Below are 21,567 nucleotides of genomic sequence, written 5' to 3'. Positions count from 1 at the left end.
TCTTTTTCCTTTCTCTTCTAATGTGGCTGCATATGACCTCAGGCAGCGTCACACACCGTTAGTTACACACACTCAATACGGCCTAACGGCAACGTCTGAACGTTGTCGCTTCACTCACTCATATTCTTTAGAGAGCCTTCAAAAGCTTCTTTTGCACAGTGATCCATTGATCCACCGTTCCCTTTCACGCAGAACAAAGCAAAGGCAGGATATTGCCACAACTGTGTGCACTTAAACGCAGCAATCCTGTCCAACATATTTTCAACGCTGGCACTGACCTTACCTCGTTGAGTCCTGTAATATTTGGTGCATTCATTCGGCCATTTATTCGTGAAATTGGTTGATTCAATTTCAGTCATTCATACCTATAGATGTCACCTGTGCATTTGAGGGGTGGCGGTCACTGCAAATAACCGGTACCTGGCCAATTTGTACGTTGTGAAAACGTCCCCTTGAATGCAAAGGTTTTGCACACTCCTGTCAGTTTTTTTTTACACTGCCTATTGAAGCTGATACTTTTTCCCCTAATGAACCCGTCACACCAAACGCTGATGTCACATCACACGTACATGACATGTCACTTAGAAAGCGTAGCTAAAGCGATATCACTCTTCAAAGGGTCTGTGTAAAAAGCCCAGGAGGATAAAAAAGCTGAAACTACTACATGCGGCTTTGTCTACCACCTGAATTAGTTTTTTACTCCACAAGGTAAAGTCACAGCGAAGGTGTACAAAAGAAACGGTTTATTATCTTTTAAAATGTTTGTACACTCGGTATGACAATGTGCTTGCACAATACTTACAGTCGAGTAGGGTGAAAATTACTTTGTACATAAAAAAAAAAAAGAAAAAAAGTTGTTCCCCCCCCCCCCCCCCCCCCTGCGCTGACATGAGCCGGCAAGGTGAGAAGTTTTGATGTAAGGGTCGAGCTGGTCACTTGTGGCTCCTGCATACACATTTGGTAATAATATAACATATTTACACTTGAGAACCATGAAATGATAGTCATTTTACAAAGTTTCTTGTTAATTTAAACATTCCCAAAACTACTATTTAATATCAACAAGTAATGCAATAGGCTGCGATGGTTTGAGAGACATAAGGGGGGGGGGCAAATGAATAAAAAGGCTGAGTTCCTTATGTCGACATTAATTAAAAACTAAAGTGGATAAGTTAAAACAGCAATGCTACACTCTTCTGCATGAGTCCAGTTAGAAGAGGAAGTGGGAGAGGACGAGGAGGGGGCGTGGCACATCAAACATAGCAATCAAACCGTGCTCCCGATGTTGTAACTGACGGAACGGATAAAAAGACAATTCATGACAAAATATGGATGACCAGCAAACACTGTGGACCTGGAGTGGACAGAAGCTCGGAAGCGGCTCTCAAAAGTCCTGCAGGCGTTTCGACGAGTGGAAGCTTGGACCTCCGCAGTTAAAAGCAGCACCAGAAAATGAAGCGGACTGTTCATTGATCCATTTTCAACAGTGGAAAGTGTCAAAGAAACAAAGTTGGCTTGTACTTCACTCACAGCCGTTTAAAACCACAAAACAAATGAACTAAAACTCAGTTCACCGAGAGTGTACGTAGCACCCGCCTGTCTCCGGGACCTCTTACAGGGTTCAACGTAGCGTCATAAATAAAGCGTGATCGTAGGTCACGGGTGGAAAAAGGCAAACGTGTGCGCTCAGTAGACCTCCGTGTCCTCCTTGGGTCTGTAGACGGCGCCGAATCGCTGCATGTACTTTTTGATGTACTCCTTGGTCTTGTGCTTGACGTTCTCGTTGCAGTCCAGGTCCTCGGGGTTGGTGCACGCCTTCAGCTCCTTGTTCATGACGCCGTGGGTTAGCTGGCAGGGAAAAGGTCAATGGGAGATGACAGTTACAGTGTAGGGTTGGGCGATTGTGAATTTGATTTATTAATTAAAGTGTATTGCTCAGGAAGATTACAAAAAAATAAATAAATAGTGACAATTTGAAATCACCCCATCATGCTTCCTTCAGTGACTCGGGGGGAGATGCTCATGAATTTTTTTTCGTCTGCATGTGGGAATACATTTTTGTGACCAGGATGGCTCTTTTTCCTGTTGGACTTCGGCCTTTTTGCAGCTCAAATGAAAATATTTTACATAAGCTCAAGAGTCTTGATTAACCCAATAAGGCGTTTCTACCACCAGAGCCTGGAGCGTTGATGCGTTATTTTATTTTTATTTTTTTTAAAGGGCTTAGGAAGCCAATTTGTTAAGCATGTTAAATGTTACCTTTCTTGCCAGGTGTTTGAAGTCTTCCGTGTTGCTTATGCGTCCGTGTTTACAGTCTGGCTTCCGATAAGGATTTAAACAGTGCACAATAAACTGGGACATCTGAGTAACAAACACACACACACACTTGTTAAAAAGTGATATGATACTACACATCCAACAAAGTTGAGCGAGTAGGGGCCGATGCCTACCTCTTTGCGGAATGTCTCTTTACTTTTTTTAGCCAATTCACTGGAAGTGTCTGCTTCAGCTGTTTTGGTTGAGAACTAAAAAAAAAAAAAAAAAAAAAATTAATATTCTATATCTTTTCATGGTTGTGAGATGGTTTCATGTAACGGCCTTTAAAGGTGTCATTTGAGATTCCATCAGGCATTTTCCCAGCTGCGCTAAAAGATGTTATGATCGCAGATGAGGTTAAAAAGTAGCACTGTAGTGGCCATCTAGCGTTAAAAATCGAGAGAGAGCACAACTGTGCCATCATCAAACATGGCAGCTGGCTTCCCGAAAAGCAGCCATGGAGGTCAGCCGGGGCATCAAACAGCACCTGACACAAAGCGTGGACATCCTGGCGGGATGTCCAATCGCCGTGACCACCACACAGAAGACGAGAACAGCTGAGGCGCCAAGTGCCATGATTACAAAACAGCATGCGCACGCACAGTGCAAGGACATAGTCTAGTAGTTTATAATAAGACGAGCATGTGTCACAGCTTCAAGTGCTGTGAAATGAAATCTGCGTGACCTTGTTGCGCTTCTTCACGTAAACATGCATCTCAGTTGCGTTTCGCCCCTGAGAGAAGCCAGAGACAAAAAGGGGACATTTAAGAGAGTGCCACAAAAGAAAAAAAAAAGAAACCTCAAATAAATGACTTCTGGCTTGTCCAGATGATTTCAATTATCCTTAATGCGGATACAAGTGAAGAAGGGGAAACAAATGAGGCGGTGGAAGACAAGAGCAAATCTCATCCTCACTTTATGGCCCTGACCCCAGGGGACATTCAGATAAGTGACGGGATAAGGTTTAGAGACCGTCTGTGTCTTTGAGAGACAACTACACGAGGAGGAGCTCATTTAAGCGCCTGGAAATGGTGTTGTGATGACGTTTGTTCCCCTCCATAAAACACAGCTGAAAGTAATCGCCAGTGCACCATCTTAAACGGCCCCAAAGAACAAACACTATAATCATGATTCGCATCCAACCTCAAACCTTCTGGGAAACGAATGAAAAAGCAAAGAGGAAGCATCCCCAACAAAGAAGATTTATGCACACAATTAAGATTACACTTTCTAAATTTTTTGTTTAAAAATTTGACAGTAAGCTCCCATGTGTCATTTAAAAACTCACCTTGGAGGGATTTTCATCATAAGTGGGAGTGCCCAGGTCCATCTCAGAGTCATGGTCCAGATTGGTGTCGCTACTCCCGTCCCAGGTTGGAGGATCCCACTGAGTTTGCCTGGAAATAAATAAATATATATATACATATATATAATATATATATAATATACATATATATATATAATATATATATATATAATATACATATATATATATAATATATATATGTATAATATAATATATATAATATATATATAAATATATATAATATAATATATATATAAATACATATATATAAAATATATATAAAATATATATATATATACACAATATGTATATAATATATATATACACAATATGTATATATATACATATATATATATACATATATATACATATACATATATATATATATACATATACATATATATACATATATATATACATATATATATATATATACATATATATATATATACATATATATATATATACATATATATATATATACATATATATATATATATATATATATATATATATATACACATATATATGTAAAAACAATGGCGCCTCGAAATATATATAGAGTCCCAATGGATAGACATCACTCCTCACCTTGTCGCAATATGGTAATAGTAGATCTTTCCTTCAGGGTCCCGCGCCACTTTCCAGTTAGGAGGTAGAACGATTGTTTTGGGTTTCGGAGGAGAGGGAGGAGGCAGATCTATCACATTGTTGGGTACGATCATTTCCTGGAGGAAAGAAACAGTAGTCCAATTTACCACCTGTAATAGCTGCTTAGCCTGCCATGGAAAATGAGAATCATCAAATAATCAGCATCCAAGAAATACTACGCATAACCATTGTGGTTTAAAGTCTTCCGTGACTAAACACAACTCCTTGTAGTGTTAAGATGTGTAGATGTACACCACCCCCTGGTGACTAAATGCAGCATGCGGCAAAGTGGAGATATTTGCTCAAATTATTTTAGGCAATGTGACCCCTTTTAACTGTCAATGCCCTTGACAGTGTCTCAGAAAAAATATAGAAGGGTACATCCAAAACAAGTACTTGTTGTCAAACATATGTGCAAAAACAAGGCTTTTGTTCTTCACGTTTCAGCTGTAATAAAAAAATTGGAGACATGCTTTTCATTGCAGAGTAACGGCAGATGTTTGGAAATTAAGAAAATAATAATGCCAGGGTATTTTAACCCCCCTTCCAAACACTCATGGTAACTTTACGACAAAAACAACATATAAAATATGAAAAAGAAAAAAAAGTCAAAATAGAGCAGTCTAAAAAAATTGTTTTCAGACAGGATTTTGTACAGTGTATAGTGAATTAAGGTTACCTGCTGGACAGTTTGGGAGGTAACGATGGTGGTGACTGTGCCTCCCTGCTGCACCACCACGCCCTGCTGATGGCCAGGATACACCGTCTGGCCGTGCAAGTAGCTGGCTGAGGGGTCAGAGTACGCCTGCAAAAAGCACATGACAAATAGAATAAGAAAACTACCAGTGGGACTCCATTGAAATAATAATTCTAATTCATTCAAGGCTTTGTAAATAATGATTCATTCCATTGTAAATTTGTAATGACATTTGACCCCATAAGTTCTTTTTTAATCTAAACACTTTAATCAAAAAAATAGATACACAATTTTCACAACAGTCTTGTGGTTTGAAGGTTTAAAACTGAAGTGCTTCATTGATAAGCAATTGCTTAGCTGTTGTTTGTGTACTTTTGCTGTTGTTGTAGTGGCATTTTAAGATGAACATTTTCATGGCTGATTTTAACTTCCTATGAAAACTAGGCACACGCCTTTTATTTTGGTGAACATACAGGCTTCTTAAAACATAATATTCTTGCTCTAAATTTGCTTTTGGCGCTGCATTTCGCTCTGGAGTACGTGCCCTCCCTTCAGCTCTGACGGAAAAGACGCAGTGGGAGCACCAGTAAGTGATGTCTGTCACCTGGTGGTGAATTTTTTTTTTTTTCAACTCAAAACTGATCAAGTACATTAGAGTCTAATTTTCCAAATCCAATTAAGGGCCACTCCAATTGTGGGCACCAGCCGCATGCGGGTGCACCATTTCCTAATGAATGCCTTATTTAATAGCAGCTTCAGAATTCTTGCACCCATTGACCTTGTCAGCAATTTCTGCTTGAATTTCTTTGCGGGATGTCAAAACAGCCTCCCAGAATTGCTGTTTGGATGTGAACTGCCTCCCACCCTCAAAGATCTTTTCCTACTGCCTCCCACCTTCATAGACCTTTTGCTTGAGGATGCTTCAAACTAAGGTTCTAAAAAGGATTCAGGTCAGGGGAGCATGGGGGCCACACACGCGATTTTTTTCTCCTTTTATGGCCATAGCAGCCCATGATGCAGAGGCGCCAACCAGCTTTCTCCTCATGATTCCGACACAAAACATGACTCTGTTAACTCATTGCAATGTTGCAGCCTTGTTGAGAGCACGGCACCCATCATTGAACAAGCTCATGCTGCAAGGTGCAGCTGGGCATCATTGGCTGCTATGAGCATTAAATGAGAAACTCAAGGTGCGGCAAACATCCTCCTCTGATCTCAACCCTGTTGAGAAGCTTTGGCACATCCTCAACAAAAGAGCTTTGAGGGTGGCAGGCAGTTCCTCCGAACAGCAGCTCTGGGAGGATACGCTGATATCCTGCAAATAAATTCAAGGGTAGAAGAATTGTGACGCTTGTATTACATAAGGGGTCCCATGTTAAAATATACCTAGACCTGTGAAGATGTTTTTGATTTAAATAACTTTGATTTCAGTTAATATGAATGAACAAATGCTGCAAATTCAACAAAAGAATATTTTCAGTTCTTTACTACCTGTCTCCATTGTGTGTGTAATAATTTGGAAGAGAACATTTATTTATTTATTTCTTTTTTACAAAATAAAATAGTTATCATTTGAAGGTTTGTTCAAAATCATTCAAATTACACTTGTGACCGTGACGGTCGATGACTTGAAAAGATGCCGAGTGTCATTTGCATGACCTATTTAGGAAAATGCTGCATATTTTTCTGGGCTTAAGCAAGCCAGCACTGATTTGAGCTGGCTTGCTTTCCTTTCCAGTCGAGATCCTATCCAAGTACAGTGCTACCTTGATTTACAAGTTGAACTTGTTGTGACTTTACCACTGTACTAACCAGCTGCTAAAATCCCCAAATTAGATGCTATCAAGTGTTCTTAGAGGAGTAAGGTCATCCCAGTCCTAAATACACACATGGCGTAGTGGATGAAACGGTACCGGATTCGGTACCTATGCACTAGGATGACTAGCCCACCTGTATGACTGGTGTGTTGGTTTGCGGGTATGCGGTGGGGATGCTGTAGATGGTTTGGCACGGCTGGCCTTGGTAGTAGATGGCCGTTTGCGTGGCGCCCTGCGCCGGGGCTGTGGCGTACTGCTGCGCTGGCTGCGTCTGCACGGTCACTGCCTGCTGGGTGGCGGGGTCCCACAGAGTGGCGTAGCCCTGCTGGCCCTGGACCTGGGGCGCCGTCTGGGCGGGCACCGAGAGGACAGACACGCTCGAGTCCTGGGCTGGGACAGCGGGCTGCGCATACTGCTGGGTGTCTGCAGGCGTGAGGTTGGCGGTGGTGATGTGCTGAGAGATATTAGAAACAGGAGTGGCTTGTGAAGTGGATGACGGCGAGGGAAGCCCAAGCTCTGAGACAAGTCTTTGGGGAGCAGTCTGTTCATAGGTCATGGTGGGGTCAGCTGTAGGGGTGGGTAGTAGTACTTTGCCTGCGTTGGGGTTGGTGGGATCCACAAATGTATGGAGGGGGTATCCGGGTGGGTAGGTGATGAAGCCAGAAGTGGAGGCATAGGCCAAGGCAGGGTCATAGGCCATAGTTTGGAGCTGCTGCTGCTGCTGCTGCTGCTGCTGCTGCTGCTGCTGCTGTTGTTGTTGCTGTTGCTGTTGCTGCTGCTGAAGCTGCTGTTGCTGTTTCTGCGCTTCGCGCTGAGCAACCTCCTGCTCAAACAGCTTCCTGCGTTCCTCTGTAGACAGCTTGTTGCGCTCCTTGCCGCTTACACCCCTCGGTGTCTTTGACGGGTCGAACCTGAAATGAGCCACACAACAAAACAACACTGCTCGACGTCCTAGAGAACACAAAGGTCAGACGCCCCCGATGGCGGGAATTCTTACCGTTCCTCGGTGCGCCGGCTGCTCCGCTCATAGGACGAGGGTGGGGATGTGGACCGTCGCCTCCGTCTCTCAGAGCTGCGTGGAGTTTTGTCTCGATCACGCTCCCTGTCCCGGTCTCTCTCTCTCTCCCGATCCCTGTCTCGCTCCCTGTCCCTTTCCCAATCCCGGTCATGGTCTCTGTCTCTGTCTCTGTCGCGATCCTTTTCACGCTCCCTTTCACGCTCTCGACTACCAGAGGTGTTGCGTGGAGTCAAAGTTGTGTCGCGATCTCGACTGCGATCTGTTTTGAGACAATGCGCTTGGTACAAATCACACTTCACAAATAATTTTGAAAGTGACTGAAGAGTTGTAAATTCACTCACCATTGGCTTCCTTTTCTACCTGACTCTTCTTTGGTATTCTGTACACCTCCTGAAAGACAAGCAGAGAATTTGATGTCGGACTCATGAGTACGTATAATCCAAATTTGACTGTTGGGCCTTTGGTCTTGTCCCAACAGGGGTGGCCACAGTGCATCATTGTAACATTTGTTTGGCACAATTTTTTCCCCGGATGCCCTTCCTGACACAGCCCACCATTTTTTATCCAGGCTTGGTTGGGAATTAGGGCACTGACCGGATATTGAACCCGCACCCTCTGTATGAAAGAGAGCAACATGTACCGCAACACTACCAGTTTATAATCCAAAGAGATTACCGACACACAACATTTTTCAACACATTTGTCTGCCTTTCAGTTCAACTCGGAATTTACCTTGAGATCCTTCCAGCTTTCCAACAGCCTGGCTGCCATGCTGCTAATATCCAAAGCACTGACTTGGGGCTCTTGACTCCGCTCACTCTCCACATCGGAAACCCCTTCCTCTTCATCCTGAGAGGGCGTTTCGATGGCTGGTGGATCTGAAGGTGTTGGTGTGTCTTCAGTGGGCATACTGACCTCTGGGGTGTCAGAGCTTGGGGGAGCAACAGGGGCAGGTTCATCCAGTTGGGCCTCTGGGACAATAGGAGGATTTTCAGCCTCCGGTGTTTCTGTCTTGGGTACTACCTGCTCGACAGGCTGTTCAGTTAAAGCCTGAGGAATATCTATTTGAACTGACTCAATCTCTGGGTTCTGTATCTCAACCGTCGGCTGGTCACCTTCCACCTCAGTCATTTCTATTGGTACATGTATATTCTGCTCTTCTCCGCTAGGTTTCTCAGACACCTCAAGTTCCTTCTTTGGTTCATCATTCATGTCCAATTTTACCTCACAGGGCTTCTCCTCCAACTCAATTTGGTCTTTTACCTCTTCAACATGAACTAATTCCTGACCGTCTGAAGCCATTTCTGTCTCTTCCTGTTTCTGCACTTTGACGTCCTTCTCTTCCGGGGTTTCTTTCACTGGATTAGCAGCTTCATTGACCGCGTCTACCTTATGTTGTTTGTCATCAGGCAGTGCACTCGGAGCAGATTCTTCTTCTTCCTCATCATCTTCCTCCTCTTCCTCCTCCTTGCCATCAGATGCTTTGCTGGCATCTGAGAGCGCACTGTCCAGACTGTTTTCACTGATGATTTTAAGGCGGCGGTCCACAGCAGGTTTGGAGGTGTCCCTGTCAGATTCTGGTCCCAATTTGGAAGAAGAACCATCGGGGGTGTTGAGGGGCGTCTGAGCGCGAGAAGTGTTCTCACTGGAGTAACCGTCCATCTCAGTGGGCTGCGGGAGTGTTTTTGTTTGGGCCCATCGCTGAATGAAGGTCAGGACTTTACTCTCTTCCAGCATATTCTTAGTGGAGATGGGTAGCACTGCCAAGGTCTTCATAATCTGGATACAAATGGATTGTACATTTATATATCCACAAAAATATTACCTTACAAATGAATTTATGGCAAGGCTGAAATGATCTCACCTCTGATTGTAGTTTGATGTTGTTGGCACAGTTGCCTTTGGCTTCAGAAATCTCAACCATGAAGATCCAAAGCAAAGACAAGCCGTGATGATCTAAGAACTGCTTCAAACATGATGGATTCTGAGTGTCCTGCATGGCACAAACACATGATTATGTAAATACATTTGCACCTTACATATGAACATTGCTATAATGCTAATTTACGTGTATGAGCTTGAGACAGGTGAGTTTCTGCTCCATGTTTTCCACGCGGACCATGAGCCTGCACAGTGACACCACTTGTTTGCCATCATAGAGCCCTTCGCCATTCTCTAGTAACGCCTCCAATTCCTCATCAACCTAAAGAACACGCGACATAAGAGATGGTAAGTGTAAAGTCTATTCTACTTGTGCAAATTACATCAAACAATGTCTTCAATGTCTACAACACATGAATCATAAAACCAACACACAAACCAAAAGCATTACAAAGAAGCTATTTTGAACAGCTTCCAGAAGTTAAGTGAACTGACTGTGGTGAGAGCATTCTTTCGAGCGCGGTCTTTCTTCATCTTCCCTCCAGCCGCACGGACACTGACTCTGTTCTCCCCACCCAGGAAGCCTCTGCAGCTGGGAGCTCCACAGAAGCACTTCTGGGCTTCTTTCCTAAAGCAGAGGAAAATTAAAGCATTAGTTATGTACTGAAATATTCTGGTAGGATTTCACACATGAATAAATTAAAAGAAATACCCGTATCTCTGAAACTGGTAGTCAAATGTCAGTTCAGTTCCTGCGCTGACTGCCTTGGTGGTGAAGAACCCGACTCTAAGCTGGCCATTGACTGTCCACTGAAATGAGATTAAAAAAAAAAAATCAAGAGTCAGCGAATGAGCAGGTTAACTGAACAGTATTATTAAACTACTTCCTTCGGCTGTTGTACCTTTTGGGTCTCACAGTTGGGCTCGCAGCTATGATTCATAAACCGAGAGCAATTACCCTTCAGTGTTGCATCGATGATCTGTGGAGACACAATGCAAAGTCAAGCATTTCTGATTCATTTAATTGAATTGTATCATAAATTTGCGTGCACGACATTTCCCCCTTATTTGACTTACCTCATTATTCTTTAGAGCCATGAAATAGTAGTGGATGTTCTTGTTGCGTGCATATTCTTTTACTCTTGATTTGAACTCTTTGTGGTCCAACACTTCCCCACAGTATTCTAGCACAAAGGTATTTCTGTGATAGAATCAAAACACAGGTATGTAAAGATCACCCTGACATTCCCCAGTGCAGACGACATTGATATCCCTGCAGATTAGATCCTTACGAAGGCAGGTCCTTTGCTGCACGTAGACCCCAGCCCTTGTCTTCGGTCAGGATCACTTCAAAGTCTGCATGCTGCTTCATTTGAAAGCGTCGATTTGAGCAATAATGTCCATTCAGACACCGTGACGAGCTGTGGAAAAACATCATTGTCTTATATATTATCTGTAGAGCTTTCTCGAACAACGCATATGATTTCTGGGTATATCTTAACTCACCATTCAATCATCAACAGCCGATTTAAACAGTCATCCCCGCACGCCAACATTCCCCTTAGACGGTCCTGTTTAGGCAGCAGTGGGCACTCACACTGCATCCTCTTGATATCGCGATGGGATTTGCTCTTCTTTCTACAAACATTCAAAAACTTTCAAAGTCTGAAACTACCTGATCATTTGAATTTGTTCACAAAATCTTACCGCTCAGTTAGGTACAGATTCTCGTCAATCAGGTCAAAATACGGGGGCATCTTCTTTGTCTTGGCAAACTCTTTCCATCGATTGGAGTCTTGAAAGTGCTGCAGAGTGAGTGATGGACGCACGACCTCGACTTTGACTTGAGTTTCTTTAAGCTCCTCAGTTTCTCCTTGACGCTCCTTCTTGGCAGTAGGTCCAGCTTCAGCCTCATTGTCCGAATCGGACTCGATCTCTGGCCGTCTTTTCTTGGGAGGACCCCTGCTTCTGTGGATCTTGAAGCTGTCCTCCCTCGGTGGGTCAGGCACAGCAGGGCACTTGCTGTTGCTGCTTATTTCGTGACCTTGTACAAAACCTGACAACCCCAGTGGTTCGCTGTGGTCGACGGTCGCTTTGCTTTGATTGGATGGTTTAGCCCGGCAATAATCGTCATGGTCATTAGTGAGAGAGTCTGGGTGGATTTCACTTGCCAGATCCTGACAAACATGGAGGTAGGGAGTTTTGCTTATCTGCTTGTCTGAGGTTTGGTGGTTCCAAGAGACATTGTAGTGTCCATGGTGCTGTGCGCTAGGAAAGGTTTCTGAAAGTTTAGATTGTGGTAACAATGGTCCATGGCTGCTGTCTGGCTGTTGATATGTGCTACTGGGCTGTTCTGGCTGTGACAAAGTCCAGCTTGGCTTGAATCCACCGTTGTCATTGACGCTGTCAACATTGGCAGGATGTTGGTAGTGTGCGAGAATCAGTTCACCGCTGTTAACAAAATGCTGGCATTGCAGTTGGTCGTAATGTCCGGAACCTTCAAGGCTGTGCGTGAAATTAGTCATACCTTGGTGGACATTGGTAGGACAAGTCACATAAGGGTGTGAAACACCAGCAGAGCTGGATCCCTCTGAGTGACTCGTGCTGTCAATCATATTACTCTGAGATAGGGGCAGAGCACCAGTGTGGTACGAAACACCCTCTTCTAGTCTTTGTTGAGAGTTGACTTGATATTGGACTTCATGACTATTCACATTGGTTACTTCATTAGTAACGTGGGATTCTGAGATAACTGCACTGCACGAAGAAGGCCCGGTGTCATGTGATTCACTTGTTATGGTAGAATTCTTTGGCACAACTACTACTGAGTGCAGTCGTTTTATTGCCTCATCGCAATCAGAGTCATACTCAGAATTGTCACTATCACTGGCCTCGCTCTGTCCACCTCCGACTTCCTGACTGGCTAATGTATTATTTGATTCATTCTTGTGGGCGTTATCTTCAGATTTCTCTTTAACATTACCATTCCAGCTCTCCATCTGTGCAGCATTGTTGACCTGTGTTGCATCACTGCTGCACAGAGGCCGGTCTAAGTTGGTTTTCTGAGTATGGTCAATGCCAATGATACTCTGTGAAGACTGCCCTTGGTCATAACTATCTGCCTGCTTTGGCCTTTCCAACTCCTGCTCAGGTATGGAATGTCTTTCAGATTCATGCGTGCTCTGTGTCATTTCTATCTGACTTTGATTTTTGGAAAACTCTATTTTTTTCACAAAGACCATCACTTTCGGTTTTTCAGCACAATGAGTCTGCTGTGACTCTTCACTCTCTGGGCCATTCTGCCCAACAATATCCCACCGGGTCTTTTTAGTAGGACTGCTCTGTTTTGCATTGTCTATGCTTTGTTTAAGAGTAATCAGATTCTCAGTTTCACATAATTGCAGTGGTGGATTTGTTTGAGCTTGCTCTGTGGCAATCGCAATATTACATACCTCTTCTGTCAGTTTACAGCTCTGAGCATCAGGTGTGGCAGGTATATCAATTGTATTGGGTATGGGAGTTGAACTTTGAGAAGAGTCGACATCTTTCATGTCCATGCTGCGCACTATAACATCACTACTATTAAATAAACCTTCAGAAGCTGCATTTGAAATCACATGGGGTATATTTTGAGGAGTAAGATTATCCTTGAAATTGTTTACCTTTTGAAGTGTAGTGGCATTTACATGCAGGATGCTCTCGTTTGAGTTTACAGACGGTGCTATTTCTTTCTCCACTTCGTGACTTGATCTTGGTCCCTCTAATCTGTTACAATGTGTCTCTGTCAACTCACTATCCTGGTGGCCATCTTGACTACTCTTTTGAATACAATTTACACCTTTTTCTTCCTTTTCACCTAGCAAACATGATTTTATGGGAGATTCATGTTTTGGTTTGTCATTGGGACTATGAAATATTTCTTCTGATTGTCTATCACGTTCATCGGTTTCCTCTGAAGATCTGGAGCAGGCGCTCCGTTTCGGGTCGAGCCGATTAATTTTCTCTTCTTTACATGTCTCCTGTAAAACTGAGGCTGCCTGGGAATTTTTCCTTTGATCAGACTCCGTGTCATTAGAGCTGCTTTTCAGGCGATTTTCATGTTCACGTTTTTCACCATCCGCATGCGTATTACGTTGAGTGGAAGCGTTGGATTTTTTGTTGATGTCTAATGAATGATTGGTGCTAATTTTAGAATGCTTTGCATCCACACCTGGAGAGCATTTGCGCTGGGGGTCAGTGTCTGACAGTCGCTTTGAAGTAGTCCTTTCTGATATCGAAGATGAGGTTTGACTTCTTTTAGATAACTCTGAAGAATGTGGCAAATCTATCGATTTAGAAGCTTTGTCGGATTTTGAGTAGGACGAGGACTTTGAATAGGTGGATGATCTACTGGAGTCACTTGTCCTTGTCCTCGTCTTGCGATGGTCATCTTCAGAGTCCGAACTGTCCCGAGTTCTATCGTTGCGAGAACGGGATCGTCGTCTGTCTCTTCGTGGAGAACTCCGATATGATCTACGATCGGAATCATGATAATAAGACCTTTCTGAGCGGGACCCTCTCTCACCCCTCGATCTCTCAGATCTTGGGTGAGATGAACTGGTACGAGAGCCTCTTGATTTAGACCTGGATCTGGACCTTGATCTGGATCTTCTACGATCTTTGTCTGATCGCAGTGACCGCGACGATGTGTACCTAGAATCACGGTCCGATTTTGTATAACTAGATGACCTCTCATGATTTTCAGATCGCTTTGATGAGCTTTTTTCCTTATCTTCCCCTCGTGACCGAGGGGAAGACCTTTTTATTACTGCTTTGCTCCCGCTTTCCAAATTTGTTTTACTTTTGGAGTCAACTGATTTTCGCCTGGAAGATATCGGGACTGGGTCTTCGGTCTCTGTTCGTCTGTCAGTTTGTGACCTGGTTTTCCTTTTGTATACATTTGTATCCTGGTCATTACTGGAATTCTCCTCCTCTTTTGGTGAGGATGCAGCAGGTTTCTGGAGACTTGATACTGTCCGGCTCTCAGATGAGTGACGGTGAGAATCCTCAGAAGGGCAGACACTTACAGGGTTCTGATGCTGCAAAGTTGGGAACTTGGTTTCACTGTTACTTGCCGGTTTCTGCAAAACCAGCAAATTAGAGGTGGGTGTCTCATCCCGAAGGACAGATGTTAGTTTTTCTCTAGTCACAGACACACTGAGAATTTGCTTCTTGAAATGCATCTTTGCCAAGTCAATTTTCAGTTTAGCAGCAAAGTTTGGAACTTGGGAAGATGTCTGTTCCGTTGAAATTGGCACTGTATGAGTCTGCTTCTGTTCATTTTTACTGTCAGAAGCCCTTCCTTTGTCGATTGTGGGCTGTGATGAGGCAGTGTGAGATTCAGTGTCAGACTTTTCGGGGCTGGAAGGGATAACGAAAATGCTGTGCAGTGGCTTCTTGGTCTGCGAGAAGCTGAAGGACACTTTCTGACGACTCTGATCCTCTAGGTTGACCTTCATCTTGGTCCCTTTAGGCAGGAGATGGTTGGACAGCATGACTCTAGGAGATAGACTTTTGATGAGAGCTGCCTTTGAAAGGCCCTCCACCTTTACCTTAAGTCAAAAGAAAGACAGAAGCTATAACTGGTTGAAGCAATTGTTCATAATAGACAATAAAATGTTGCAGTAATGAGAATACTGTGATGAGAATTTGTTTTAAGGTTTGCTCGTCTGACACGGTGATTCTCAACTGGTGGGTTGGGACCCTTCCCACTAGAGTTGTCAAAATCAACCAAAAACGAATCGATTATCTAATTAATCAAAAACTATTTAAATTATCAAGTAATCATCCAAAACCTCTGATTTCAGCTTCTCAACACTAATTATTCTGATTTCTGTAGCTCTTCATGAGAGCAGACTAATTAGCTTTTGTATTAAACCAAATCAAGACATTTGCAAACAACCTGCTTTTACTATGGAAAACAAAAACCGAACCAGTAACTGAGATGATTTCAAAAAGGCTGGTGAGTACGTCGATCACTCTTGTGTGACATTACTTTAGTTGTTGTTGACTTGCTGTTATCATTAAACAACACCAAATAAACAACAACGATTGGTTTATAAAAAGCACTTGGGGTGGATGGTCAGATTACTCAATTCATCTATTTGATAATTGATTCTAAAAATACTCGATAGAGACAGCTATTATTGTATGTTCCCAGGTAGAACATACAATAATGGGTAAGCATTGTTCTAGCCACTAACTACTTTGTAAACAAAACAGTGCAGTTCAGTCTTTGGCAGGGTGAAGTCATCGCTAGCAATATGCTTTTGGTGGTCTGTCAAAACACATTTGAAACTGCATTTAAAAATCTAACATACTGTACATGTATATTCAAAGGCTTAAAGAGAAAGCCAAGGCCAAAAAATGCATCTCAACTTTACAGCCATAGTAAAATGTGGGTACAGCAGTTGAGAACGACTTGTCTAACACATTCACAATCATCAAATGTACTTACCGAGGCACCACTTCCTTCGTCTCTGAGATATATGGGAACAGCATGGAGACATAAAACAGAGAAGATCCCTTTATTAGTTTTGGGCTGCAACATTATTTGAAAAATAAAGACAAAATTATTGAATAACAGACATCGTTGGCCAATCTACTACACTTCTACTACAGAGGCAGAACTCATCGTTCCGTAGTAGACTTTGTGACCTCCTGGATGAGTCGTTATTGTGTTCTTGAGTAATTTTTGTAGGCCGCCTGTGCACCATGTTTTCTTCATTTGGGGAGAAAGGCTCTCACCGTGATCCGCTGGAGTCTTAAAGCTATAAGATTGGCTTTGTAAGCATTTTCAGACTGAAAGATGTCAATTACTTTATTCCTCATCTCATTTTTGAATGTCATTGGCTCGGCCATTTTGTTGCAGCTTTTTAAGACATTTTGTCAGAAAGGTTCTATTTAGGTGATTTCTTGATTGAAAAGTCTGGAGTTAAGTGAAGTGGTAAGTCGAAATGAACTCAACTTTTCCACAAAATGTGATTACAAGTTTAGAATCTAAACATGATGCCTTTGTACTAACACAAGTTCACTCTCTTGCTCAACAATAATGGCAGCAGCCAGTGGTGGGCACGTCAATTCGTCAGTCATCATGCCGTCATTATTTCAGTCCGGCCCAGTCCTTCCGAGTTGTCGGCGAAAGCCAATTGATGTGGAGTGCGTACTTGAGGGTATGACGCCACACGCAGGCGCCACAGAAGAAGGTATGCAGCGAGGGACGGACTGGGCCTACGTGGGCCGGCCTGAATTAATGACAGCATGCTGACTGGCGGATTGACGTGCCCACCACTAGCAGAAGCCTGCTCAATACTTAATGTGCATACTACGAGGATAGTGGAGAGTCCAAGGGTGCGTGGAATGTGTATTACTATGTGGGTATACCCATAGAAGCATATAAAGATGAATAACTGAAAGTATAACAGTTGCTGCAAATATGGCTCGGATAAATCCAAAAACCCATTGGTATTATCTGTTGAGATTTGACAGTATAAAAGACTTTGTATAACCCAACCTTGAACAACATTGCTAACAACTGACAAATTAGCAAACAGAGGTCTGTGTTCAACATTTAAAAAGAGTGCAATTCATTACCTTACCTTTCTTTAATTCTCATTTGGCTGATTAAAGTGCATGAGTGCTGTCCTTGGTGCAAGCTTAATAAGTGTGCTTGGTATCTGGGTCATTTGATCCTTTAGGATTTTTTTCCCCAATCGCCAATGCAGCATTCAAGAACAAATTTGCAAGAAAGCAGCTACAAGAAAAAGCCTATACTCACACTATTCTAAGGCTAAACTTACACAACCCAGACACTGACCCGACTTACCCTTACTGACAACACTATATACATTAATCGCTTAGGGATATAAATCATTTGGCACCAACTTACAGCAATCTTAACAGGATGACATTTAGTATTTACTTGCTCTTACAAAGTCTTGCTGCTCACATTGAACAGGCTAAAGCCTAGTCAGTTAGTCCGATCACTACTTGTACGGGGAGCACACCATGATCTGTAACTGAATTGTTGTGCGCGGTTTAACTTGGCTTGTGCAAGTTCAAGCTTCTTTAGCAAACTTACCTTAACATAGCTTGCTCTAAAGCCTACAAAGCTAAATGGTTCTAAAGTCTACATAGCTAAATGGGAATTCCCAGAGAAATCGATGGAATAATCGATTCTAAAAAGATTAGTTTGTGACAGCCCTAGTTACTAATTGCACTGCTGCTGAAAAACACATCATAATAGTCCAAAAAATGAAAAAGTCCAATTTGATCGTAATGGTAAATGGTAATAGCACTTACATAGAGCTTCAGCTATAATATACCATATGTTTTCAACCTACAGATAGGTTTTCCTATGAAATAACTTATTTTAACCTCCAGCGCCATACACTGGCCAATGGCAGAACCCAGGGTGTTTTTTTCAATTTCTGTAAAATTTTGAATCCATCCATGTTCTGTCGCACCAGCTAGCTAGTGCTAAGCTAACCGTCTCTCCAGATCAACGTCCAAGTTTGCAAGCTCTCTCCGTGCTAGCATGGCGTCAGAGGCCAACAATGACGCAACAACGAAGGTGTTGATACACTGCCTAAATGGGCTTTATTGGATGATTACTCAAGAGTTTAATATAATGCTATAATGCTAGTCGGCTAAACATTCCCATACATGCACAAACACTTCCAGGTGTTGAGTCTTGAAGAACACACTGTGCACGCCATATACTTGAATATGTTAGATACGTTGCCATCAAAACATTGCTCTCTGGCGACAATATGCTATGAAAGTATGTCTCGAATGGGAAAATTTTGAATCGGCGTTCTTTTTCAATGGACAATTCGATACTCATTTCGAGTCACAACCAATCCATGTACAGCCCTACCACATACAAATCGACAATCCTCCAACAGTTTTGGGGAAATATATGCCTATTCTTTGCTTTCCCTTTTCTCTAAGTGATTTAAAATGGACCGTCAACCTTCTTGATATCACACATGGCGCCTTTTACGCAACACTTATTTCAAAAGAACAAGAAGCCTCGTCAAGGTGTGTAATTATGCACCAGAAGTTACTTGAAGTAACCAGATGCAATCAAAGCAGTTAAACTCCAGTACCACCATAAATTTTGTCAAGGTTATCGAACGTATAGAGTACAATTTATTGCTTTTATTATTTTACGACAAACGGTGGTTAGGTTTTTGACAATAATGTCAACGTGAGGCACATATGAGACGTGATATTTTACGTTGCACATACTACAGCATTGACTACTTTCATTTTACAATTGTATGACAGTTAAGGTGATATTCAAATGTTTCTGAAAACATTGGCTGTACGTTTAATAAATGCCTTAAATGGTGACAGTTTGACGTCACGTTGAGTTTATTCTTTCTTTGCAAGCATTTCAAAGGGAAAATAAAAACCTCTCCAAATCAGAGGTCAACAAGTATCCAAGAACAGATTCGACTGGATCCACTGTACAGTCATTAAAAGGGGGTTTGCTGAATGCCTGAAATTATAAGCCTAATTATACACTGGTATAAGTAACCAACAGATCTCAACAAAATTGAAAACGTCTAACATATTTTACACTGGGCGATTCACTAATTCTCTCCATCAACACTTTCCAATCATAAAAATTGAGTTAATATAATACCGAATGATGGTAATCACTCCTCTGGAAGATTTGCAGAGACTTCATTTTGCCATGAGGGGCTTTGTGGTGGCTCAATTAAAAGAAAGGCCACTGTAGATCATAATACCTTGAGGTGATCTTAAGCAAAATTGTCAAAATGTACACCTATTTGTGTGTTTATACTTCTTACAAGAATCAAAATTGAATCGTGAGATTCTTAACAATGACCTGCCCTATTCACGTCCACATTTTTCATCTTCATCTAAACACTCCATACACAGTGAATTCTGTGTTGTCTGCCTTCTAATACCTGATTTCTGACTTGAGCAGAGTGTCCATTGAGAAACTCGTCTAGGATTAGTGGGCCTGCGGACGTTGCTTGGCCAAGAATAATCCAAATCAGAGAAACGAACCCTCCAAAGTGACGCCACACCTGGCAAAAAGAAAGATAGGTTTGCAATGAACTGTGGTGTGTGTCCATGATAGCTAACAATAAGTCCAACAAGCTTTTTTGCCTTATCAAACAGAGGCACTTAATTGAATAGCGTTAGCGTATGCATGTAGGGAGAGCACATGCTGTTGGCCGTTGGCTTGTCTGACTTCCACTGAAGCCTTCTCCTTCTCTCAAGATGGTTATCAGTTACTGCAAAGAGCAAAGCAGTTGCACACTTTCATGCATATGTTGTTGCCACTCTATTATGTTTTGTTTTATTCAGTGTGACTGAGGCTTTGCATCACAACAAAAAATGAATAATTAAAAAAACAGGTTTGTCCAAAACTGAATCAGAAAGATGGGGGGAAAAAAAGGGACAACTTTGTACAGCAGTCGGTAAACCTAAGCAACTGCCTCTAGAATGTAAAATGCAATGTTGCATAAACGTTGCTATTACCATACAAAAATAATATACTGTAAATAAACAGTGGCTGCTTATAAGCATTTTCAACGAGCAAGGCGGCTCAACATGGCCTGTGCGGGAAGCCTTGGTGCAGCCCAACATGGCCTTTTAAAAGCCAGTTCCTGTCCATTTTCAAAGCGAGTGTATTGCATACAACAAGGCAATTCAATCATTTCCACTTGATGCCACTGTAAAAATTGTAGTTCATACACGAAGGGCGATTATAATTAACGGACAACCAGGCGCATTATTATAATAGCAGTTACGTTTTGATGATCATTTACACAAAAATGTCCATACCAATGAAGCTAACTTGGGTAAGCTAACATTAGCAGCGATATGGTTAATTCGCTTGTTTTGGTTCAAATATGCCCAACAAGCTTTACATGTAATGCTTGGAAAGGCGATGTATATGACCATTTCGCCTGCACGTGTTTGTCTTGGCCGAAGAAGGGAACAATCGATTGTCTTTCTGTGCCCAGAAGGCTAATCTTGGTCAAGCATTAGCGGCTAACTAGGTTAAATGTAACTAGTAGCGTGGAGGCTAACGGCACCGTTTACAACTATTGTGCTTCATCTGGTTTGATTTTAAAAACGCTATTTGGTGAATAGTTTGCAGACTTTTGTTAAGACGGTGTTTGGATAGTCGTATGCCCTCGTTTCATTAAACGTCCATCCGGCATCACCAGCATGCTAGCAGGGGGGAGGTTTTGTCTTAGCTTACTTGTGTGTATGGTTCGCTTGAATCCATACAACGTAAGTAAACAGATGTATCTTTTATGGGATACTCACTTTAGAAAGTGTTTAAGGTCAAGAGACTCTTCCATCTTCGAAATTCCCAAGGCTGTGTCCTTCGCCGAACATCAAGCCCCAATGCGTGCCGACGTCAAATCCGTCCGGGGTTGTCGGAGGTGATGGTCGGCTCTGCTGCTGAGTGGCTCGCTGCGCCTCAGTCAATGTTGTGCTACCCAACTAGCATTAGCTCACACTTAGCAGAACACTTGAGAGCACGGTACGAGTAGTACCAATCCACAGTAATTGTGTACTGTGTCCACAACGATAACAAGACTCCGCGATATGTCTCGACCTATCCGGCGCTTCGGCCCACTTGAAACAAACGAGACAAGACGAGGAACATGTCTCCGTTTACATTTTCCTCTGCGGCATTCGGTGTGTCTTGTTGCAGCGACGTCATATGATGCACGGACACAGCTGGCCTGGCCTGGTCTGGCTTGGCGTCAACACTGAACAGTAAAACGCTCAACACACATGTCCCCGGTTCAACAATGTGGGTCGGACACATCAAATACGTGCA

At 42.6% G+C, this 21,567-nt stretch overlaps 1 protein-coding gene across 3 annotated transcripts; it reads right to left on the bottom strand.

Moving 5' to 3' along the window:
- Nucleotides 1–728: 728 nt before the first annotated feature.
- setd2 (SET domain containing 2, histone lysine methyltransferase) lies at nucleotides 729–21,539 on the bottom strand. Of its 3 annotated transcripts, none has more exons than XM_086038299.1 (22): nucleotides 21,045–21,539; nucleotides 19,667–19,789; nucleotides 16,183–16,204; nucleotides 11,394–15,277; nucleotides 11,193–11,324; nucleotides 10,979–11,107; nucleotides 10,764–10,887; nucleotides 10,589–10,666; nucleotides 10,399–10,496; nucleotides 10,182–10,314; nucleotides 9,874–10,008; nucleotides 9,670–9,798; nucleotides 8,538–9,584; nucleotides 8,147–8,195; nucleotides 7,785–8,064; nucleotides 6,921–7,698; nucleotides 4,953–5,078; nucleotides 4,214–4,350; nucleotides 3,605–3,713; nucleotides 2,451–2,525; nucleotides 2,260–2,361; nucleotides 729–1,848 (listed from the first exon to the last, which is right to left on the bottom strand). In XM_086038299.1, the coding sequence occupies exons 2-22, from the start codon at nucleotides 19,693–19,695 to the stop codon at nucleotides 1,687–1,689; spliced, it is 7,758 nt and encodes a 2,585-aa protein (XP_085894425.1). In that variant the 5' UTR covers nucleotides 19,696–19,789; nucleotides 21,045–21,539; the 3' UTR covers nucleotides 729–1,686. The 3 variants fall into 3 exon arrangements, with proteins under 3 accessions (XP_085894425.1, XP_085894426.1, XP_085894424.1); XM_086038300.1 differs by lacking the exon at nucleotides 19,667–19,789 and having other exon boundaries at nucleotides 6,921–7,241; nucleotides 7,377–7,698; XM_086038298.1 differs by lacking the exon at nucleotides 19,667–19,789.
- Between the last annotated feature and the right edge of the window lie 28 nt (nucleotides 21,540–21,567).

The sequence above is a fragment of the Filicampus tigris genome, chromosome 8, assembly GCF_054856515.1.
Source record: "Filicampus tigris isolate MCC_2025a chromosome 8, RoL_Ftig_1.0, whole genome shotgun sequence".
Classification (NCBI taxonomy): domain Eukaryota; kingdom Metazoa; phylum Chordata; class Actinopteri; order Syngnathiformes; family Syngnathidae; genus Filicampus; species Filicampus tigris.
This window is presented reverse-complemented; position numbering and strand designations above follow the sequence as displayed.

Excerpts from the sequence above, each read along its gene's own strand:
- setd2 (XM_086038298.1), bottom strand. The coding sequence starts at position 21,079 with ATGGAAGAGTCTCTTGACCTTAAACACTTTCTAAA. Across the intron at positions 8,065-8,146 it reads GGTAGAAAAGGAAGCCAATG|ATCGCAGTCGAGATCGCGAC; the intron begins GTGAGTGAATTT and ends GTCTCAAAACAG. Across the intron at positions 5,079-6,920 it reads CCAACACACCAGTCATACAG|GCGTACTCTGACCCCTCAGC; the intron begins GTGGGCTAGTCA and ends TGCTTTTTGCAG.